Source organism: Saimiri boliviensis, chromosome 19, assembly GCF_048565385.1.
Source record: "Saimiri boliviensis isolate mSaiBol1 chromosome 19, mSaiBol1.pri, whole genome shotgun sequence".
Taxonomy (NCBI): domain Eukaryota; kingdom Metazoa; phylum Chordata; class Mammalia; order Primates; family Cebidae; genus Saimiri; species Saimiri boliviensis.
In genome coordinates this window covers 12,806,690-12,831,722 of record NC_133467.1, presented here as the reverse complement: position 1 = coordinate 12,831,722, position 25,033 = coordinate 12,806,690, and the positions used below count along the sequence as shown (strand labels likewise).

The 25,033-nt window shown below is 42.0% G+C and overlaps 1 protein-coding gene and 1 pseudogene across 7 annotated transcripts in view; one reads left to right on the top strand and one right to left on the bottom strand.

Annotated features, from left to right (window-relative positions):
• The window catches only part of CACNA1E (calcium voltage-gated channel subunit alpha1 E), a 405,974-nt gene that overhangs the window by 283,953 nt on the left and 96,988 nt on the right, over positions 1 to 25,033 (top strand). For all 7 annotated transcript variants that reach the window (XM_074389670.1, XM_074389669.1, XM_074389668.1 and 4 more), the window contains exon 9: positions 23,563 to 23,678. In XM_074389670.1, the coding sequence (XP_074245771.1) occupies positions 23,563 to 23,678 (116 nt within the window). The remainder of the gene's footprint in view (positions 1 to 23,562; positions 23,679 to 25,033) is intronic.
• On the bottom strand, positions 163 to 1,082 carry LOC120360151 (ATP synthase F(1) complex subunit gamma, mitochondrial-like; annotated as a pseudogene).

The following is a 25,033-nucleotide window of genomic DNA, read 5'->3' as shown; positions in this document are numbered from 1 at the left end:
ACCTTTTTATAATCAGTTATTAGTTCAATTTTTTCTTATTTTAAGTTGTTTATTGTAAGGTCATTTACAAATCTCTTGCTGTCTTCAGTAATTAAAACAATGGAGGAACACTTTCTTCTAACAAAGACAGCAGTAAGCTAAAAAACAAAATCACTTGGCTGAATTTTCCTTCCTTACCTCTTCTCTGAGGATGGAACTTCATTTTCATTAATCCAGAGCTTCAGCACCAGAGATAATTTCAATCAACTCTTTTGTGATGACAGCTTGGCCAGTATGGTTGAGTGTCAGTGTCAATTTGTCAATCATCTCAGAAGCTTTCTTGCTGGCATTGTCCACGGCTGTCATCCTGGCACTCTGCTCACTGGTGGTGGCCTCTTTTAGAGAGTAGTAGATGATGTTGTTCAGATTATATTCTTGGTAATTTTGCAGCACATTAGCATCCATATCATTTAGATACTTGTGCTCTCAGCACTTTCAATGGTGTTAAGGGAAAAGATGGGCTTTTCTTCTGTCTTATAGATGACAGACCTGAATCGATTAAAGTTGATGGAGACTTCATCAAATTCATATACAAAATTGAGTAATTCAAAAGCAATGACTGATGCATCTCCAAAAGTAGGAAGCTTTCTTCCCATTTCTTTGAATGCCACTAGAAACTGGCCAGAATGATTCCTATAAAGTATGCCTCTGATTTTGTCACCAATTCCAACAAGCATAACTTCTTTCCAAGCTACTGTTAGTGTGGCAACCTCGCTTTTCATCTGTTTAGCAATGGAGGAATGAATAGCACCACACAGTCCTCCATCTGAGGACATACAATAAGGAGGTGTTTCTTCTTGTCTTCAGACACCTTGATACCAGCTTTTTCATACAGAGCCAAAGATCCCAATCTATATATTCGAGCATGTTTCAGCTCTCTGTCAGCTCAGGTGTATTTTGTTGCTGCTACCATTTTCATAGACTTGATAATTTTCTGGATGTTTTAGATGAACTTTAGTTGCCTCATAATACCTTTCAAAGTTGCCATATTTTGAACTTGAATCTATTGCAGCTGCAAGGTCCAGACCAATAGCCCAGCTGAAGGTCTATCACTCAGGCCCCCTCTGGTTCCAGTTTTTTAATAGATTATTTTGGATTTTCTACGTAGATGATTTCTTTAAATTCCTTAGGCTTCTTTAAAGACTTTATCTTGGTGTTATCGAGTTTACTCTAATGGTTCTAGTTATGGGTTTCTTTTTTAGCTATCCTGCTTTTATATGTGTTGTGCTTACTGCATCTACATATCTAAATATTTCATTCTGGAAAAATCAATTATTATTTTTTCAAATATTTCCTCTTATCATTTGTCTCTTCTCTTTTTGTGAAACCCTGACTTATTTAAGGTCTTTAGCCTAACATTTCTATTAGCCTCACTTTCAGTTTTCTCATCTCTTTATTTATATGCACTGCATTAAAATATATATTTAAAATTTTTAATTTAAAAAATATAGTTCTTTGATTTTATTTGAGTTTTGTAGTTTGCCTTATATAGATCTTGTACATATTTGCTCAGATTTTTACTTAATTTTTTTAGGTACTACATTTTACTTACATTTTCTGTTCTACTGTCTGCTCTGTGCTGTAACCCAATAACACAAAGATCAAAATCGGGAATGAAAATGGGAGCATCACTATAGATCCTACAGAAATCGGATAATTAAGGTCATATTATGAATAATACTGTGCTAGTAAATGTCGCAACTTAGATAAAATGGCAAGTTCCTTGAAAACCAAAATGCCAAAACAATGCCAAAAAACATATAATCTTCTCAATAGATAGAGAAAAAGCCTTTGATAAAATCCAACATTACTTTATGATGAAAACCCTCAACAAACTAGGCATCAAAGGAACATACCTCAAAATAATAAGAGCCAGCTTTGACAAACTCACAGCCAACATCATACTGAATGGGCGAAAGCTGGAGCATTCCTCTTGAGAACTGGAACAAGACAAGGATGCTCACTGCCACCACTTTTTTTTTTTTTTTTTTTTTGAGATGGAGTTTCACTTTTGTTACCCAGGCTGGAGTGCAATGGCGCGATCTCGGCTCACCGCAACCTCCGCCTCCTGGGTTCAGGCAATTCTCCTGTCTCAGCCTCCTGAGTAGCTGGGATTACAGGCACACGCCACCATGCCCAGCTAATTTTTTATATTTTTTAGTAGAGACGGGGTTTCACCATGTTGACCAGGATGGTCTCGATCTCTTAACCTCATGATCCACCCGCCCACCTCAGCCTCCCAAAGTGCTGGGATTACAGGCTTGAGCCACCGCGCCTGGCCACTGTCACCACTTATATTCAACATACTACTGGAAGTCCTAGCTGGAGTAATGAGGTAAGAGAAAAAAATGAGAAGTATCCAAATAGGAAAAGAAGTCAAACTATCTCTCTTTGCTAACAATAAGAATTCTATGTCTAGAAAACCCTAAAGACTTCACAAAAAGTTTCCTGGAACTGATAAACAACTTCAGTGAAGTTTTAAGATACAAAATCAATATAAAAGTAGCATTTCTATATGCCAGTAGTGTTCAAGCCAAGAACCAAATAAAAAACATAACCCCATTTACAATGGCCTAAAAATAATAAATACCTAAGAATCCATCTACCAAGGAGATGAAACATCTCTGCTAACAAGAACTACAAAGCATTGCTGAAAGAAATTATAGATGACACAAAAAATTGGAAAAATACTACATGCTCATGAATTGGAAGAGTCAATATTGTTAAACTGACCATAATGCTCAGAACAACACTATTTCAATCAAACTGCCAATGTCACTTTTCACAGAATTAGAAAAAAAAAATTCTAAAATTTATATGGAACCAAAAAAGGGCCCAAATAACCAAAGAAATCCTAAGCAGAAGGAACAAAGCCACAGGCATCACACTACCTTACTTCAAAATATACTATAAGGCTACAGTAACCAAAACAGCATGGTATTGGTCCAAAAACAGACACATAGACCAATGAAAAAGAATAGGGAACCCAGACATAAAGCTGCAAACCTACAGCCATCTGATCTTCAACAAAGTTGAAAGAATTAAGCAATGGGGAGAGAAATCCCTAAAAGAATGCTGGGATAGCTGGCCAGTTAGATGCAGAAAAATAAAACTGGACCTCTCAATATATTCAAAAATTAAGATGGATTAAAAATTTAATATGAGACCTCAAACTATGAGAGTCCCAGAAAAGAACCTAGGAAACACCATATTGGACATCAGCCTTGAGAAAGATTGATGACTAAGTCCTGAAAAGCAATTGCAATTAAAAAAATGGACAAGTGGGACCTAATTAAACTACAGAGCTTCTGTATGACAAAAGAAGCTAACAACAGAGTAAATGTACAACCTACAGAATGGAAATGCAAAATATTTCCAAAGGTCTAATATCCATCATCCATAGGAACATAAACAATTTAACAAGCAAAAAACAAACAACCTCATTTAAAAAAATGGGCAAGGGACATGCACAAGCACTTTTTAAAAGAAGATACACAAGCAACCAACAAACAGGTGAAAAAATGCTCAATATCACTAATTATTGGAGAAATGCAAATCAAAACTACAATGAGATACTGCGTCACACCAGTCAGAATGGATATTACTAAAGTAAAAAGACAATAGATGCTAGCAAGGTTGCAGAGAGAACGGAATGCTTATACTCTGTTGGTAGGAATGTAAATTAGTTTAGCCCCTGTGGAAAGCAGTTTGGAGATTTCTCAAAGAATTTTAAACAGAACTAGCATTTGACCCAGCAATCCCATTACTGGATATATAATCCCAAAGAAAATAAATTGTCCTACCCAAAAGACACATGCACTCATATGTTCATTGCAGCACTGTTCACAGCAGCAAAGATATGTAATCAACCTAGATGCCTATCAATGGTGGATTGCACAAAGAAAATGTGGTACATATACACCATGGAATACTATGTAACCACAAAAAGAAATAAAATCATCTCCTTTGCAGCAACATGAATGCAGCTGGAGATCATGATCCTAAGTGAATTAATTCAGGAACAGAAAACCCAATACCAAATGTTCTTCTCACTTATAAGTGGTAGCTAAATAATTGGGCACTCATGGATGTAAAGGTTGCAACAATAGACATTGGGTATGACTGGAGGTGGGAGAGGGTAGAAAACACTGTTGAGCACTATACTCACTACCTGGGCAACAGGATCATTCATATCCCACACCTCAACACCACACAATATACTTAAGTAACAAACCTGCACATGTACCCTCTGACTCTGAAATAAAAGCTGAGGTCCTTGCTCATGCCTGTGTCCTGAATGCATTGCCTAGGTTTTCTCCTAGAGTTTTTGTGGTTTTAGGTCTTACGTTTAAATCTTTAATCCATCTGGAGTTAATTTTTATATAAGGTGTAAGGGAAGGATTGAGTTTCAGCTTTCTGCTTATGGCTAGCCAGTTTTCCTGCCACCATTTATTAAATAGGGAATTGTTTTTCCGTTGCTTGTTTTTGTCAGGTTTGTCAAAGATCAGATGGTTGTAGATGTGTGGCATTATTTCTGAGGCCTCTGTTCTGTTCCATTGGTCTGTATATCTGTTTTGGAACCAGTACCATTCTGTTTTGGTTACTGTAGCCTTTAGTATAGTTTGAAGTCAGAAAGCATGATGCCTCCAGCTTTTTTTCTTTTTTTTTTTCTGCTTAGGATTATCTTGGCTATGCAGGCATGTCATGGAGTACTATGCAGCCATGAGTTCATGGCCTTTGCAGGGACATAGATAAAGCTGGAAACCATCATTCTCAGCAAACTGACCCAGAACAGAAAACCAAACACCACATGTTCTCACTCATAAGTGGATGTAGAACAATGAGAACACGTGGACACAGGGAGGGGAACCTCACACACTGGGGTCTGTCAGGAGATGGGTTGTGGGGAAGGATAGCAGGGGATTGAGGGATAAGGGAGGGATCGCTTTAGGAGAAATATCTAATGTAGATGATAGGGTGATGGATGCAGCAAACCACCATGGCACATGTATACCTATGTAACCTGCCCATTCTGCACATGTACCCCAGAACTTAAAGTATAATAAAAATAAATGCATTTAAAAGTTGAAATTAAAAAAAAAACCAAAACTAACAGAAGAAATTTAAAAACTAAATAAACATAGTTCTGTTAAAGAAATTGAATTTGTATTCTAAAAGCTTCCCACAAAGAAAACTCTAGGCCACGTTGTTTTACCAGTCAATTCTTCCAAACATAAGGAAGAAATAATACTGATCCTTCACAAACCCCTTTAGGACATGAGGTAGGGGGAGAAACACTTCCCAACTCATTTGATGTGAACAGCGTAACCCTAATACTTAAACCTGACAAATATATAAGAAAAGAACAATGTCCATTATAAATGTAGATGCAGATTTCCTTGAGAATATTATTAATAAAATCTGGCAAAATATAAAGGATAATATATCATTACCACATCATGTTTAATCCATGAATGCAGTTGGTTTAGCATTTGAAAATCAGTCAAGGTAATATACTACATTAGCAGTAAAAGAGGGAGAAAGTATATAGCACCTTAATACATGTGCAAAAATAACTTAAAATTTACTACTTTATATAATACAGTACATTAATAACAGGAAAGAACTTTCTCAGTCTGATAAAATGGCATTGCTATCATTTAAATGTGTTTTCCAAAGTTTATGTGTTATATTCCCCAGTGCAACAGAGTTGAGAGGTGGGACCCTTAAGAGGTGATTAAGTCCTGAGAGCTCTGCCCTCATGAATGGATTAATGCCATAATTGTGGGAGTGGGTTCCTGATGAAAGGATGAATTCTTCCCACTTTCCCATGCTCGGTTGCACAGGCTTTGCCATTGCACCCTTCTGCCATGAGATGATGCAGCAAGAAGGCCCTTGCAAGATACAGTCCATTGATCTTGGACTTCTCAGTTACCAGAACCATCAGCCATGTAAATTTTGGTTTATTATAAACTACCCAGTCTCAAGTATTCTGTTATATTGGCACAAAATGGCTTAAGACAGGCGTCTATAAAAAACCTCCAGCCAGCATCATACTTAATGAAATATGAATCCCTCTTCCCTATAATTTGGAAACGGGCAAGGACTTTCACTTTCACCAGTTTTCTTTAACACTGTTATGTAAATCTAAGCCATATTAATAAGGAAAGGGAAAAAAAGGGTGCATCAATTGGAAAGGAAAAATAAAAACTAATTTCTTACAGATAATATGATTATATATTTTGAAAATCTAACAGGTTCTACAAGAGTTAATTAAGTGAATTCAGCAAGGTCAAAGGATATAAGATCAATGAAAAAAATTAATTGGGTTATATATACTTGCAATGATGAAGTTCAATTTACATTTAAATTAACTAAAATGGATGTTAAAGATTTAAGGAATAACTCAAAAAATCAAATATCTAGAAATATGTATGACAAAAGGTGTCAAGACTTTTCTATTGAAAACTACAGAATATTACTGAAGTAAATTTAAAAAGTCTTTTGAAAAATGGAGAGACATAGTTTCTTTATGGATTGAAAAACTTAACATTATTAAGATATCCATTATCTCTAAATCAATATAGAGATTCAATATAATCCCTATCAAAATTCTAACAGGGTAATTTGAAGAACTAGACAGATGATTCAAAAATTGATATGGAAGGGCAAAGGCTCTAGAGAAGCTAGAGCAATTCTGACAAAGAGAATAAAGTTGTAGGACTTACACTACTTGATTTTAAGATCTATTGTAAAGCTACTGTAATCAAAACAATATGATATTGATGTTAACAGACAAACAGACCATGAGAACAGATTAGAGAGCCCCTCATATATATTGGCAGTTGATTGGTGACAAAGATGCAAGATCAATGCAGTGGGGAAAGGAAAGTCTTTTTAATACATTTTGCAATATCCACGGGATATTCATATAAAAAAATGAATCTTTGGCTGAGCATGGTGGCTCACGCCTGTAATCCCAACACTTCAGGTGGCCGAGGTGGGTGAATCACTTGACATCAGGAGTTCGAGACCAGCCTGGCAGACATGGCAAAACCCCATCTTAACAAAAAATACAAGAATAAGCTGGGTGTGTTGGTGCATGCCTGTAGTACCAGATACTTGGGAGGCTGAGATATGAGAATCACTTGAATCCAGGAGACAGAGGTTGCAGTGAGACAAGGGTGCACCACTGCCCTCCAGCTTGGGCGACACAGTGAGACCCTGTCTGTAAAAAAACAAAAAACAAAAAAAGTGAATCTAGACTTTTATGTCTCTCTGTAGATTAAAATTAATTTGAGAATATCTTTGGGAATTCAGGCTAGACAAATGTTTCTTGGACAGAATACAGTGTGGAAAGCACAAACAATAAAATCAAAACAATCGATTGGTTGGGCTTTGTCAAAATAAACGATTTTTGTTCATCAAAAGATCTCATTAAGTAAATGAATATAAACAAGAAACAGACTAGGAGACAATATTTACATAAGATACGTCTGTTTTTGTTTTTTTGACCTTGGAAATTTCCATCAGTTTTTTGTAAGTTTAGGAATGCATTAATTATCATGCTTGTCAATCTAACACCTAGGCGTTTTGTGTAAAAGGTATTTCAGAACACTGATGTTATATTCTGCCAGAATTAGAAGTCAGTTCTTTGACTTTTCAGATTCTCTACAAAAATATAACATTTTTCTGAGCCGCATTGGGTAGAAATATAGTTATAGTATTATAGTAATTACCTTATTTCACACAAACAGAATTTTATAACCAAATTCTCTATAGTTACCCTTCATAAGTAAAGCCTGTATTTACTAGTTTCCTAGGGAGGAGGCATTACTGCATAGGAGTAGATAAACCTCTGGAGAAAATGTTGGCCTGGTGTATCTTTTTAGTCATCAGCCTTCCTGTTAGTGGAGCTGTGGCCATGCGTGTGTATACACATGTGTGTGCATGTGCATTTCCATGACTGCAGATATAGACACATGTATGCATAGATGGTTTTTGCAGATAAGATATATTTTCAGATAAGAATAAAATTTTAACTTGGATTTCATTGTAACATTTGGATATAAGATATCTAAAAAATGATCAGCGTTTATTGGTAGAGCATGATTACTTGCGAAAGAACTTAACTATTTTATGCTAGTGACAACTAGCGTTTTTCATAGTATTCATTTGTAGTAATTACTGTTTGATAATATAAGGGTAATGTGAATTTCCTGCTTCCTGCACATAATGAGAATGTGAATTTAATGCCTTCTTTATAGCCTTGTTTCTCAACTCCACAGAGCAGGATGAGGAAGAGATAATTTGTGATGTGGAGTTCAGGGGCTTTTGTGACCTTGGGTCCTATCCTTTCATCTGAGTACATCTTCAGAGACAAGAGGCAGAAGAGAAGGCAGAGGAGGAAAAACAAAAATGAAAAAGAATAACAAAAGCAGGGGAGGAAATACACAGGAAGAAAGAAGAGGAAAATACACTGAAAAGCTGTGGTGAAATGCTGTCAGTGTAATCTCAAGGGCCTCAGGTGGCACAGGTTCCCGGCTTCTAATTTACCTCTCAAGACCTGTTTGTGGTCAGAAGAACCTTATTCTGTCACTACTTAGATGTATGACCTTGAGTAGGTTTTCCTTTTCTTTTAAAAATTTTTTTTTAAAATATATATATTTTATTGCACTTTAGGTTCTGGGGTACATGTGAAGAACATGCAAGATTGTTGCATAGGTACATACATGGCAATGTGGTTTGCTGCCTCCATCCCCATCACCTACATCTGGCATTTCTCCCGGTTTTAATTCCTCCCTGCACTAAAATTAACTCCAGATGGATGAAAGACTTAAACATAAGAACTAACACCATAAAAACCCTAGGAGAATACCTAGGCAAAACCGTTCAGGACATAGGCATAAGCAAGGACGTCATGACTAAAACATGAAAAGCATTGGCAACAAAAGCCAAAATAGACAAATGGAATCTAATTAAACTCCAGAGCTTCTGTACAGCAAAAGAAACAATCATTAGAGGGAACTGGCAACCAACAGAATGGGAAAAAAATTTTGCAATTTACCCATCTGACAAAGGGCTAATATCCAGAATCTGCAAAGAACTAAAACAGATTTACAAGAAAAAAACCAAACAAACCCATTCAGAAGTGGGCAAAGGATATGAACAGACACTTTTCAAAAGAAGACATATGTGAGGCCAAGAGACATGAAAAAATGCTCATCATCACTGATCGTTAGAGAAATGCAAATCAACACTACATTGAGATGCCACCTCATGCCAGTTAGAATGGTGATCGCTAAAAAAATCTGGAGACAACAGATGCTGGAGAGGTTGTGGAGAAATAGGAATAGGTTTTTAAATGTCCTTTTTTAAAAAAGTGAGCTAGCATCATGTATCTTGTGGTTTTGTCAAAACTAAAGTGGATAGTGCCTACAAACTTCAACAAAGTGTCTGGTACGTCGTAAACACAAAATAAATGGTCATTAGTATGATTATCTCAATACCACATCTTCCAGCTGCAAAGAAATGGTTTTGCCCTAGACAGTGCTTTTGAAACTATCCGTATTGAAGAATCACTTCTAAAAATTACCAGTTAACTGTGTGTTTATACTTTTGTAAAATGCATTTGTTTATAAAATGGATTACCAGAAAACTGAACTGAAAAATAGACGCAGATATAAAACAAAGCCATCAATTTTTATTCTCATGTTTGGTACACATCAAGTATGTGTCAAATTATTACAGGAGTTACTAAGTGCTTCTAATTTCTGAATATATCTTATGGACTGGAAATAGTTTGCAGTTAGGCATCGGTCCATGGTTCCTACTTGCAGTCTCACTGCTCTGTGAGGAGCAGATCTCCTGTTGCCTGTAAGTACGTAAGGATGGACTTTGCTAAGGCAAGGGCCTTAGGAGTGTTTAGAAGTCTGTGCTGGGGTGCGGGTTATGGTCCGAGCTGGAAGCTCCCTCCCTCACACATGTCGCTAATGGCTCCAGACTCTGAAGAGTCTGCTTTGAAGGAAATCTTCACATAAAAGGTCCTATGTAAAAATAACTTTATCCTGAAGGTGATGGAGTTATTTAGAATCTATGAGGTGAACAGCTGGAGTTGAGAAGTTGTCCAACAGTCTACAAATGTTCAGTAACATAGGCTTTATCAAAAGATGCACTCTCCTCCTCTCTAAACCTCACCAGTATTCCTTCCTTTCCAATGTTGATTTGTCGATTTGGATTATCCTTGATGCAAATATCTGATTTTAGTTAATCTTTTAAGGTGACAAAGTAACAAGAGTTGTCAGATGACAGTGCTTTGTATTTTAAGAGAACAGCTCCTAGGCAACTTCAGATTCTACTCTCATCTATTGAAGATTTACCATACTAGGCGCCATGACTGGTGCCTTGGTTCACATGGGCTTCCTGATACAGCAGCTCAGTGAGGTTGGAATTTTTATCAATGCTATTTATTAGGAAATTGCACTTCAGAAAGCTTTAATAACTTGCCTGTGGTCTGATTCGAAGATAGGTGTAATGAGTCCAGGTTTAATCATCTTTCATGATTTTACTATACTATATCACAGGCTTAATCATCTTCCATGACATTTTGTCACTGCCATTGTGTGTGTATTATTACGAATCCTCATGGGAAAGCGCATAGTCTACCACAGCCCAAAGCGCTGGCGTTTATGATAGGCCAGCCATCTAGGAAGAAAATATCTGTGCTTGTATGTCACCAGCTTTGGTAGCATTTATCTCTCATAGATAATGATATTTTTAATAAGGTAATAATTAATCACAGTTTAATGAAGAACTTAGGTTAACTGTAAGACAGGCTAAAGAAGTTGGTGATTTATTAAATATCTTCAATTTAAGAAAGACTTTCAAATAAAGGATGATAACAATCAACTTAAATGATACTAAGATTACAGAGGGATGAAGTCTCAATTGCAGCAGAAAATACTTAAGCTAATATGGTGAAGAATTTCCTGCCATGATGTCGCTTTGCAGCTTTGGAATAGTCTCAAATGTTCATACAGAGTGTCTAAGAATAGGTGTATGGCTTGTTTTCAGAATGTCTTGGTTGAGAATTCTTGGATTGACTACATTACCAGTAGACTTGATCTGCAGCCGTTGTGATTCATAGAGGTAACCTCCAGAGGAAAGAGTATATACTTCTGAATGTTCTGATGCCTTTATTCATGCATGAGATAAATAATGCTTGGGTTCCTTCTGAGGACCAGGCATTGTTCTGCAGATATTCTGGTGAGCATGGCAGAAGAGACCCCCTTCTTGTGCAGCTCATATTGTTGAGGAAAGACAAAAAACCAAATAGTTCAACAAGGTAGTTTTTTAGTGACAGATATTACTGATAAAATAAACAGGTTGAGGTAGTAGAGTGCAACAGGTAGTGGGGCCATTAATTTTCATTATGTGATCAGGCAAGTTCCCCCCTCCCGTGCCTACAGTCAAGAAGAAACAGAGTACAACTATGGAGGGTCTCATAGGCCACAGTAAAGGGTTTTAATTTTGGCAATAAGAAGCCAGAAGAAAGCCTTAAACAGAAGGATAGCATGATGCATTTTGAGTTCATAAGTCACCCCGTTTTCCTGCTATGAAAGAAATAGGGGGATTGGGACAAAAATGGAAGTGCGAAGTCAGCCAGTGAGGCTGCGGCGCTGTTGCAGCCTACTGAAGGCAGGAAGCGTCTAGGCAGGAGACGGCAGTAGCCTGGACTAGGGTGACAGCAGTGGGTTTGGAGAGAAGGGGTTAGACTGCCAGGAATTACTTACGGATTGGGCTAGGGTTGGGATGAGGACAAAGGGAAGAATGGAAAATGACCCCTGACCTGGGTGGTATTATTTACTGGGGTGGGAGAGACTAGAGGAGTTTGGAGAGAAATCGCTTGGCCGTGTTACATTCGAGGTGCTTATTTGACATCCAAGTAGCTGATATACCAAGTTGACAGTTATATAAATGGGCTTCAAGCTCAGTGGTGAATTGGAGCTGGAGACAAACGTTTGGTAGCTTTCAGCAAAGAGATGATGTCAGAAGTCTCCAAGGGCCTATGTGAGGTCACCTGGAGGGAGAATGTGCTAGAGGAGACGACCCATGCCTGGGCACTGAGGCACTCCAGTGTCTAAAGGAGGAGAGAAGGAGATTGAGAAGAATCAAACCAAAGCGTGGGTGTCATGGAAGCCCAAGAGAAGAGGCCTCTCCTGGAAAGATAAGCTGAAGTCGAAAGATCCGCTGTGCCCCCAACCCCTGTTGATGCCACAGACCTTGGACCCACACAGCTTCAGGACTGACCTGGAATTGAGCTGGCCTCGGTTATTTCAGGCCAAGGCCCAAGGCGTGTGCCCCCCTCCACTCTGTTCTCTCCTGTTGTCCCACATCTGAACCGCGTCTTGTCTGGTGGCTGCCTTGTGGTGCACTTACGTCGTAAACATTTGCTAAACAGCCCGTCTCTGCTGGGACTTCAGGTGTAACCATGAACACGGGCAATCTACACAGTTTCTGCTCTCACAGAGCTTACGACATAATAGGATCCCCAACGAGACATAGGACAATTCCAAGGAATGGACATTGCTGAAGTACAACTGCTTCTAGTACAGACTGTGTGATCTGGGCAGGTCAAGTTGCTGTTCTAAGCCTGGATTTTCCTGCCTGAAAAATAGAATGATGTTTGAGAGACTTTCTAATATACCCTGCAGATGTGAATTAATGACTGGGAGTCAAAACTCCCATACATCCCATCCCATTTTGATTGCATCCCTGGAAAGGACAGTGAGTGGAAAGGCCAGGCTAGCCTTTCCGTGTGGTGAGTCGCGTTGGGTGCGTTAGTCCACACCAAGCCTTTAAGCTTCCTTCTGCTCGCTTCAAGTCTCTCCTCGTGAGCCCCCTGTGGTCCACCTTCCCTCGTATTTTGGCTCTTCTTTCCCATCTCCACCACTCCATTTCTGTCAGCTTGGGGCCTTCTCCATTGTTCTGCTTGACCATCTCAAAGCACGTAAAAAGGCTTGTTTTCACAAGGAAGAACCTTCGGTGATGAGCCATGACATTTGGCCTTCCTGGGAGTAATCTTGAATGTTTAAATTATCTGGGGATGTGGAACACATGATTGTGGGAAATTCAAAGCTTTTTTACAAGGGGAAAAAAAATGCCCACACAGGGCGAGGTGTACAAAGCGTCGTCCTGGTAATAAACTCTCAGTCACTTCCTCGAACACAGCCGCACCTCTCCTCAGACACCTCCAAAGCTTTTGGGGAGGGAGCTGGTTGCTGTGGCATCTCAGAGGAGTGTGAAATGTGTCTCTGAAAAGAACACAGCCGTTTGTTCTCTGTCAGGGTGCCTCTTTCATACTGTAATTAGAGTGCTGTGGGGGGTGAAGATGGGGGAGAAGAAGAAGATGAAATGCTCTTACTTCCCTGGGGCTCATTCTTCCTGCACCACGGGACTTTGAACCCACTGAAATATTGTGACAAACATACGCTATTATATGCAGAGACAGAGAGGAAGCAGCATGTGCACCTCTGAGTTCATGCCTTGATGGTGTCTGTGTGCCACAAAGAGGCGAAGTAAACAGTCGATCTGAATTCTGCTGTGTAACTCTTTGTCTTTCAACACTCCTGAAAGCCTTCATTTTTTCCGATCTGCAAAACAGAGATGAAAGTATGATCTCCTAGTCCCTTTCTTAAGAGGTTTTAAGGATCACCATGTGAGAATCATAACTTTTCAGTGTTCACAGTACATGCTATTCTGTGATCATCCCACTCAAGGGAGGGATTCGTGAAGCAGCTAGAATGAAATAGTGTAGCATCCAAGAATATTCATGGGTTTTTTGGTTTTGTTTTAAATTTTATTTGAAGCAATACCAACAACAATTTCTTGATTATGTTTTACTGAATAATCAGTTAACATCTTTCTAGCATGTGCCAGCAGGGGGGAAGGAGGGTGGTGGAGAAAGAGCGTCTAGGATGGTTCTGTTTCATTCACAGCAGATAATCCTTGAAGCAGCTGGTACATTTTGTGTGGATGACAGAGAATTCGGTGCTATTGAGCTTAATGATCTTTAATATAAATGTGTCAGGATATCCAGCTGACTTACATACACAGCTGAACTCCTGATCCTCCCTCTTCCCAAACCTGCTCCATTATCTTTTCCATCCCGGTTTACTTCATTCTTCTAGTTGCTGTGGTTTAAAACCTTGGGTCACCTTGGGCGCATGCCTCTCTTACACTCCTCATTCAGTGGCTAGCATGTCCTCCTAGCTGTGTCTTCATAGTCAATCAAGAGCCCCACTCTTTCTCCTGAGCTGTACTCTACCACTCTGGCCAAGGCCACCATCATCTGGATATAACCTGGAAGATCTCCCTGCCTCCACCCTTAACCCCCTTCAGTCTCTTCTCAACAGAACAACCAGAGACATTCTTTGCAAACTTAAGTGTAGGACTCCTCTGCTGAAACTCACCAATGGTTTCCCAATCACACCAACTACAACTCAAATCTTTATAGGGTCTCTACAGCCCTGCATGATCCAGCCCTTCACTTCGCCACTGCCTGCTACCCACTTTGACCTTGTTTCTGTGTATTCAGTCCACTCTAGCCACATTGGTCCCTTTCTGTTCTTCAAAAGCTCCCGCAAGATTCTTCTGCCCCACAGCTTTGCCCAGGCCATCACCCCTCCCTGGAGCCCTCCTCCCCGGATGTCTGGCTTACTTCCTCACACCTCCCATATCATGCCTCCAGTCTCCTCAGTGAGGCCCTCCCTGGCGACTCTACCCAACATGCCACCCCAACCCCAGTACTTACTATACTTCTCTGCTTTCTTTTTTCCTGAGGAATTATCAGTTTATAGCATTCTGTATATTGTACTTATTTATCTTGTTTATTGTTTTTCTCATGCAGTATAATACGAGCTCTGTGTGGACAAAGATTTGCTTTTTTTTTTTTTTTTAAGAATGGGATCTCATTCTGTGGCCCAGGCTGGTCTTGAACTCCTGGCCTCAAACCATCCTCCTCCCTTAGCCTCCCAAGTTTCTGAGATTACAGGTACAAACCAGCACTCCCAATTATACTTGCTGCTAAATTCTAGTATTCTAAAACAATACCTACTATGTAGTAGGGACTTAACAAATTGTATTTTGGAGGTGGGATGAATATGTAAAATAAAGGCCTGATAATAGGTTTTCTGTATTAAGATACATTCACAGAAATGTCAGCAATATAAAAGCTACTTGGAGCACCTACTATCCATTGTACTTTCTATCATTTAATCCTCACAACAACCTTTTGAGATAAGTATGATAATTATCTTAATTTTATGAGTGAGGAAACCCAGATTCAGTTTAAGAACTTGCTCCAGGCCGGCACGGTGGCTCAAGCCTGTAATCCCAGCACTTTGGGAGGCCAAGGCAGGAGGTCGAGAGATTGAGACCATCCTGGTCAACATGGTGAAACCCCGTCTCTACTAAAAATACAAAAAACTAGCTGGGCGTGGTGGCGCGTGCCTATAATCCTAGCTACTTAGGAGGCTGAGGCAGGAGAATTGCCTGAGCCCAGGAGGCGGAGGTTGTGGTGAGCCGAGATCGCGCCATTGCACTCCAGCCTGGGTAACAAGAGTGAAACTCCGTCTCAAAAAAAAAAAAAAAGAACTTGCTCCAGATCACACCACGATGGACCTAGGATTCAAACTCAGGTCTTTACAACTTCAGAGCTTTTAATCATTATACTTTAACCCTCTGGATTCCACCAACTTCAAGGTTAAAAACCAAAACGGAAAACATGTTCCAGTTCCTTCATTACCTCCCTTATATTAATCGTCATGCTTTTCCCCCCTGCATCTACTCAAACAAATAAATGAGATCTCAAGATTGAGAAGAAAAGGAGAAAAGACCAGTTATTCCCTGAGCTCCTACAAGAACAGTCTTCTCTGAGTTCTCATAACTGAAACGTCATGAAGCTGCGGGATTGCACTGGCTTTGGAATGCGATGCTCCCGGTCTCCCGCCACTGCCCCAGTCCTTGGAAATGGCAAGTCCTCTGGCCTCTCTCTATGCCTTAGTCTCCCTGCGTGTGGAAAGCCAATCTCGGACAGGTGATCTGTCAGGTCCTCCTCTTCCGATATCCTAGTCCGTGAGGCTCCTGGTCTGTCTTCCATTGCCATGGACCTAAGGTGGAGGGATAGGAGTGGGATACAGCGCTTCACGTAATGGGACTTACTTGCCTTTATTTTAGGGAAGGATTTCTGCTCATAGGAGGAGCCTTCCCATAGCTCCAGATTCTAGGGAAGAGTGACCCCATGTGATGTAGTTGAGATATGCATCCCCCATCCTGCTTATTAGAGTCAATGATGGATGGGATTTAGAGGGCTAGCTTCTGTCTTGGCCTTTATTTATTGACAGCCTAAGTCTCCTTAAATCCTTTCTGGAACAAGTCAAGGGATAAAACATAAATAATACTGCTGAACTCTGCGACCTTCAGTAAAGTGTTTACCTTCTCTGGGGCTGTGTTTGCTTCTCTGAAGAGTGGGAGAAAATGTTCTCCAAACTCGTAAGAACACTGAAAATATAGGAACACTGAAAAGGCTCACCCCAACCCCGGCCCATTTTCCAATGGCACTGAAATGAAACCACTGGCAACACAGAATTGCCCATCATGCTTCCAATTTCTCTGTTGGTTTCAGAACATTTAGGGTTGAAGAGGTTTTTCTTGATGTCGAACCCAAATTGCTCCTTTCTGAAGCAAAGACTTTACAGGAATCTTGGCGAGGTTTCTTTGTGGGTAGCAAAGCTCTTTGAAATATGGACTCTGGAGATTAATAGGAATATGACCATGTGGCCATTCGTGTGCTTGGCAGAGTGTGTCTACATATGCTACGTGTGCCAGGACGAGCGTGTATCTATGCCAATGTGTGTGTGATGAAGCATGCAAGTGTGTACCGGAGTGTGGATAAACAGATTTTTGAGTCACACAGGCTGGCCCATCCTGGCACTTTGTCTTCTCTTTGGTTGCCATGACAGCAGTGAGGGGCTGTGCGTCAGTAAACAAATCTCCCTGCATGGAGCCAGGAGGAGAGGTCTGGAGTGAGAGGCTAAAACCTGAGCCAAGCAGTCCTCCAACAGAAGCTTTCTTACCCCAGTGGACCTACCAGAACATCTTCATCACTAGACAAGCATTGAGATATCGGTCCAGGTGCCCTGTGACTGACTCTGGGGTGACATAACATGGGCAGACATTTCAGGCTGGAGCTAGGCTTTCATCAGCCTCACTTCTAATCCCCAAGAGTTAGCAACAGCATAATCAGTTCTAGAAATATGAATGACCAGAGCCCCTCCTAGTATCAGCCTATGGGCTAAAACCAGTTACTTTATTAGGGCAGAGATTAGCCCCTTTGTGATTTGTCTGTAGCAATGGCTCCTTTATAGGTTCATACATTCATAAAATATTAATTTTAATAATAACCTAAAAAGGCTTTCAGAGAAGTCTCTGTCTTCTCTCCCTTCACCCCTCCAGGCACACATGATAAATGTTTTGGGCATTCTACCTAGTCTGAGACTACGCAATTCTTCCACTTCATCTTATTGATGAGTAATATAGGATTAGCTGTGTATGAATAGTTTTTACAATTTATGTTTCTCATGTATACTGCTGCAGAAACAAAGCAGTCACAAATACAAATGCAGTAACCAGGATAAAAGAAGAAAACTGTACTCAACCATGCAGTGCAAAGGGATCCACCTTGTTCTTAGTCTCCATGACCGAAATTTACAAATCCAAGCCTTGCGTACATACGTGGGATGTGGAATAGAGGCTCATCCGTGCTTAACCCCAACTACCCTTCCTTCCCCCTATACAAGAGCCATATGTGAGGAGACTTACAGGTCACCCTCCCTCAGAGGAGCCAGGTTTGAGGCTGAGGAACAGCCAGAAATTAAGGATAACAGAACTGGGTAAGGGGGAGTATCTGCAGTGAAACACGACTTGGATTTGTGTCACTATCACAATCTCTTAAGGGAATCCAGTCAGGACTCTCAGAGTCAGCCAGATCTATCCCTGCCTCTGGTTATGAGCCTGGGGTTTATATGTGTCCTGATTCAACTCTGATGAAGAAATTGAGACAGCGAGGTAACTGCCCCATTCGTAGGCAACAGAGGATACCTATATCCCAAGCTCTGAAAATAGACCTGTGCTGTTTCTGTTGCATCACGTGGGGATTTGTTTTTGTTCCCCTTGCTTGGAATTCTGAAATCTAGACTCAACCCATCTTGAGTTCTGTTGTATCTGTGGGTGTGGAAACCCTGGATAGAACAAATGAAAAGGAGACGATGACCTGTCCTCTTACCTTAGGTCACAGGCTGTTGCCAAGCAGCCTTAGAGAATATGAACATTCTTCTAATATAGGCCGGATACCCCTTTTACGTTTCCTATGCCTTGCTCCAAGGGAACTGTACAAATTAAGATATTCATAGTGCCCCGCTTCGAGCTGCCTTTCAGTGAGGGAATTCAGCAGTCATCTGGTTCACTAAATAATGGTAATACGCTTTATCTTTGCAAAAGCATCACCATCTGAATAACCCCAGGAAGCTCTGCGAGGAGGAAAGGGTACTCGGATCCTCAGAGGAGAGAGAGGGACCAGCTAAAGGAGTATGCTTTCTTTCCCAGGTCTGGCCACATACATATTCATGAGCCTGGTGGGCATGTTAAATCTAAGGTTTATGAAGCGGAATCTTATTTGCTCCTGTTCTCTACAGAATGCAATATGTGTATGAAAAAATGGAAACAAAATCGAGCAGTAGATCACTGGCTTGACTAACGCTATGAACTTTATTCTAGGTCTTTAATAACCCAACACAGAGCAATGGATTTTTATGCTACTGTCACAATGAAAAGAATAGTCCCTTGAAGAAAAACAAAACCCATCTGTTTTTATATCCTTATTTTCCTCAACCTTGTGCTGAAATGAAATCCCTCTTGTAGATTTTAAATGTTGACTTCTAGGTAGCAGGGAAGAGAGCTAAGGCATTATGAAAACAGCACATAAACTGGAAGAAGACAATAGTTTGAATTTTGTCTTTGCCTCTTGCTAATGGGGTTGTTTTGGGCAAGTAATGTTTCTGAATCTCACAGGGCTTTTGAAACTATAAATGAAATAGTTTACATGAAAACAATGGGTAAATTTAGCAAGTTGAAATGTGTTATATGAACATTAGCTGTTCTTGGTATTTTGTCTCTCTAATCGATGGAATCTACTGTCATGCCAGACACTGGGTTAAGCTTCATAGACCCTTGTTGGAATGTGATACGGCACAGGCTTTACTTGACCTCGTGAAGTCTGCAGACTAGTCAGGGAGACAGGCCATGGGTACTAACAATTATAACAGCGAGGGAGGAGGGGCGACAAGAATTAGGAAAAACACAGGTGCCGGACTTGCTGCCCAGGTTCCCAGTGAAAGAACAAAACGGAAAAGGCCACTTGATAAAGAAGGGCCCCCACATCCTCCGTTAAGGTGCTGGAGCTGCTTAGGAGATACCGTCAGTGGCGCACGTTCATTGTTTTACTTCTTTTAGCCAAGAGGCTTGGCCAGATTCGTCGGGCCGTGGGCCTGTGAGTTCCAGCTAGGATGCCAGGTGGGAGGGTGGGAGGAAAGGGAGCTTACAATGGCAAAGAAGAGCAGGGAAGCCAGCTGGTGAGACCTGGAGCCAGGAAACTTCCAAACACAGGGAGCATGTGGAAACAGCGCTTAACCTGCAATCGGAAGAGGTTAGACAAAGGGAGGTTAGACTGGGGTCTGTTGGCCTTTCCCACCAGAAATCAAGCTACGTCGTCATTCTGGAGGCCATATAGAGATGACACACCCCTTTCCTCTTAGTCTAATTTACAGTAACTGTAGTGGAGTCAAGGCAAGAGAAACTGGTGGCGACATGCAGGAGTTTTGCCGCTAGTTTACCTGCTCCCTTTGGGTCAGTGCAGAGATGGAGTACTCCTTCTTTGAAGCCTCTGGGAATCAGGGAAGACCTATCATTTCTCCTAGTAAGCCTGGGGATTTTTCATAGAAAAGGGTCTACTGAACATACACTATGTGGTAGGCCTATTCTAGTCTGGGAAGATAGAAAGTTGAGTAAGGCACAGAATGTTTTTACAAAAAGTTTACAAGAAGGAGAGACAGTCACACATACAGCTGACCGTGGTAAAGGTCTGACTGCAGGATGAGCTCGAAAGAGATGAAGAAGAGGCAGAATGCAGGCCGGAAAGCTGGGAGTCAGGGATGATGGGACCCAAACAGAAGAGGCAACATTGCAGCCTGGCCTTGAAGAAGGATTTTGACTCAGGCAGATAAGCATTGTGCACTAGCCTTGAACGCCCACCCTGCCTTTTCAGGAAGTGTGGAGAATGTGCTGTAGTTGAAACGTGGCTGTGGTGGGTTGTAGGCAGGCAGGGGGTGGGTGGGGATGGTGGGAAGAGAAAGGTTTGTCTCCAACTATCTAAGACTCTGAAGGCCATGCTTGAAGGCTTCATCCTCTTCGTTCAGCAGAGGATGCTGGAAGCCGTAGAGGAGGCGCTAATGGAGTAGAAAGAGATGGAATTTACATCTGAGAGTCGTGGTTCCTCTGAGTGGCTATGTGTCCTTGGACACTTGCCCTCTTAAAGGGCCACTTAAGTCCCTTTAGATTCCGTTTTTTGAGCTGGAAAATGGATATGTTGATCATAATGCTTACCCTAGATGTTCAGGATGATTATGTTCCTCTAGTCATAGCCTGCTTAAATTCTCCTTTTCTAAGGTCTTGCTCAAAATATCACCTTCTTATTAAACCTCTCTGGATTCCCCCAGAGCTTAGTTGAGAAATCGAGACATATACCTATGATAAGATAAAGTAGCATGTAAAAATGCCATTACGTTAGGCAAATATGGGGGCCATGAAGGACTCGGGCCCATATGGGAGAAAGGCCTGGGTTCGAATCTTGGCTCTGTTTCTCGCCTAAACTCCATCAACTTGCATAACTTTTAAGTTAAGCATGAAAATACCTATTATACCTTCTCAGAATGGTTGTAAACATTAAATGAGCAAAACGTGTGAAGGTGCTTGGTAAATTAAGACATGCTCTACATGTTACTTACTGTGGTTATTACTGAAGGTGTGGAAGTGATAAGATCCAGCGAATGACCTTTTGAAAAAAAAAATGACGTCGGGTCAGGCATGGTGGCTCATGTCTGTAATTCCAGCACTTTGGGAGTCTGAGGCAGGTGGACCACCTGAGGTCAGGAGTTTTGAGACCAGCCTGACCAACAAGTGAAACCCTGACTCTACTAAAAATAAAATAATTAGTTGGACATGGTGGCAGGCACCTGAAATGCCAGCCGCTCAGGAGGTTGAGGCAGGAGAATTGCTTGAACCCGGAAGGTGGAGGTTGCAGTGAGCCAAGATCATGTCACTACACTCCAGTCTGGGTGACAGATCAAGACTTCATCTCAAAAAAAAAAAAAAAAAAAAAAAAAAAAAAAAAAAAAGATAACGTTGATAGTGTGAGATGGGTGAAAGGAGGGGAAAGAGACAGGAGGTTGAGAGACCAGCTGGATGCTATTGCAGTGATCCTGGCAGGGAAGGGTGATGTCCTTGGCCAAGATGGTGAGGATGGAGAGGCAGGGTGAATTCAGGCGCTTTTCTGAAGGTAGAACCAACAGGACAATGGTACTAATTGGACGGGAGGGATGAAAAGAAGCAAAGAGCCAAAGGTAAGAATTTTGGTGGGTGGTGATGCCCTGAACCAAGCCAGCCCCTTGTTACTTCCAAATTGCTGAAATTCAGAAAGCGGAAAGGAGGCATTTCAGGGCTTGATTTCAGTTGCCCTGGCCCTCACTGGCCCTAGTCACTCTTCGTTTTGGCTCTCTCCTTCGCTTCCCCAATAGCACCTTTAATAGAACCCAGTGAACCTGAAGCCAAGCGCAGGAGAATTTCTCCTTCTGATGTGCCTTTCCCTACCCCTCTGCCTGATGGTAAGCATGTGGCTGTACCCAAGGAAACCAGCTCTATCTCAGCAGAAAGGCCAGGTGAGGCCCGAGCAGATGTCTCTTGGCATTATGGTAGACTGACACCTCCCCTTTCCCTGTACCATGGCTGGGGTCCATCCCCCAGCCCCTCATTCATTTCTCCATTCCTGGACATGAGAGAGAAACTGGCAGGACCTAGAGTGGGTGCTGGACTCCCCTCAGATTCAGGCTACAGCTCTATTTTTTCTTTTTGTTTTTGTTTTTGTTTGTTTTTGAAACAATGTCTTGCTCTGTTGCCCAGGCTGGAGTGCAGTGGCGTGATCACAGCTCACTGTAACCTCGAACTCCTGGGCTCAAGCAGTCCTTCCACCTAGACTTGCCAAAGTGCTGGGATTACAGGCATGAGCCACTGTGCCTGGCCTGCAGCTCTTGATGGGGCTCACATTTAATAAGTAAAACAGCTTCCCGGGTAGTAGGAGAACACCTGAGCGGTGGCTGGGAGCCACTGCACTGGTAAGCGGCATCCTAGCCTGGAAGGATGTGTGGTGAGGGGAAAGGCATTGGCAGAGGTGGCTTCTGGAGGAACCTGTCAGCAAACTGTGATTTACTTATCCCCATTTGTTCACCCATTGAATCCGATCCTCCTCTTGTCTACAGGGAGCCCTTAGTTCTCTTCTCTCGTCTTTTCCCATGGAGCTGTGGCCTTCTCATTCTCTTGTCACAGTGAGTGAGACTGGTCCCTTGAGCCTATCATGGGCTCTGTCTTCTTCCTGACCCCACCTGGGCTTTCCCTCTGCCTCCTCATCTCTCCTCCACCCACCCCACCTTCCCACTGGCTTTACGGGAGTCAGGTATCCTTCCCACGACCCTTCCTTTCTTATTTAACGGACATCAGCCACCTTTGAATAGCGTTTTAACCTTTCAAGTCATCAGCCTCATTGATCTTCAGTGCAGCAGAGGCTACACAGCATCGTGGTTAGAGTTCACATCTCAGCAAGGCACTTCACCTCACTCAACTCAGCTCCCCCATCTGTTAGATGCGAATTTTAATAGTACGAATACTTCACAGGGCAGTTGTGAGGATTAAATGAGTTAATGGATGTGAAAACCTTGATGCAGGGTTGACACATCATCACTGGTCAATATTCATTGGTTACTGTTGTTATGAGAAGGAGAAAGAGTAGCTGCGCCCTTCAGAGGGTTAAGGGTTTTCGTCGTAGCGGAGGAGGTGGAACATGGCATTTTGAAACCTAGCTTCTCACATGGCTAAGAAAATACCTTTCAAAATAGAGCAAGCAATCAGCTGGTCCTGACTGGAAGGCAGCTAGTCTGGGGAGGCTTCCTGTGTGAGGCTGAATGAGGTGTGTTTCTGTGTAACGTTGTAAGGAGGTCACAGTTGCAGCCTGGGTCAGAGGAAAGGCGACATGGGCTTAATAGAGGTGTTGCTCAGATGCTGTCTCTGTTGCTTGCTTTACCCTCTCCCTTAGTCTTGGCCCTGTCCAAACCCAGTGAATCTTATCCTTCTTGTCCGCAGGGAATTTGCCAAAGAGAGAGAGAGAGTGGAGAACCGAAGGGCTTTCATGAAGCTGCGGCGCCAGCAGCAGATTGAGCGGGAGCTGAATGGCTACCGGGCCTGGATAGACAAAGCAGGTAGGCCTGGGGGCTGCAGGAGGCTGGGGAGTGGGCTGCAGAGACATCAGGGCCGGCCCCTCACTCACAATGCCCTGATTCAAGGGGCAGTCTAGACAAGAGAAGAGACACTCTGGGTGTCTGCTGGGTGGCTCCTAAGGTGCCCTGCCCATCCCACCTTTTTCCTCTGGGGTCTAGCTGTCCCTCTGCCAAACTGCCCCATCTCCCAAACACCTTAAGGCAGGCATCTCATCAAGGGGAACTGAGTAAAAGAAATGTAACCCAATCCTGGAGCTGAGGCTGGGCTGCTGGCGTTTGATAACACTGTTTCTGAGCGATCCATCCAGCAGGTACTTCCTGAGTGCCTGTACTGTGTCAGACCCTGTCCCGAGTACTTGAGATACAGCAGCGAGCCAAATGGTCAGCCAGCTCACCAAAGCTCTTCTCTTGCAAAACTCCCTGGTTGTGGAGGTAGCAATAAACAAAATAACAAATGAGTGACTCATAAGACAATGATAAGGTGGTAAGTACGATGGGAAAACTGATCAAGGTAGGGTCATGGGGCATAGAATGTGCCGCGGTTTGAAATAGGAGGTCGGGGTGGGCCCATTGGTATGTAGACTTGAAGAGATGAAGGGGTGAGCCAGAGGAAGACCTGGAGAGGAGTATTTCAGTGCCAAGTACCTAACATGGGAGGGAGCCGGGGGTGCCCAAGAAGCAGAAGAGGGAAGGAATAGGGAGGAGTAACAGGAGACAGAGTGACGGCTATCACGGGGGGCTGTGGGTAGCAATCATATTTGACCTTATGGGCCATTGTCAGGGTTATGGGCTTTGCTCTGAGTGACGTAAGAACCACAGGAGTTTTGAGCCGAGGGCTGGCATGCTCTGACTTTAGACCATAAAGGAGCACGTGCTGGCTGCATTGAGAATAGACCATAGAAGGACGAGGCTAGAAGCAGGGGGAATCGTAGTGAAGCCATTGCCAGCACCCAGGGAGGAGATGGTGAAAACAGGTGTCTTCCTAAGTCTTGAGCTGTCATCCGTTCTCACCCTGTAGCTCAGCATTAGGAGTAGTTCTCAGCCACCTGCGAGAATAGGTCCAAACCTGTCATGATTTCATTAACCCACAGAGCCACCAGATTCAAGTTTGGCTGCGGTTTGGATGCTTATGAGGGGCATCCGTCACTCCCATTCTTGTCAGGAAAAGGGACGGATTTACTTTCTTTATTATTTTAGAGGTTGGATTGCATTGGTATTATATATCTTCATTTTCTTCCAGAGGAAATAGTGATTATTTTAAACAAAAAAATACACATAAGACAGTCAGTATCTTTTCTCTATTCCTAATAGAAAACATAGCACCAAAGTGAAGTCAC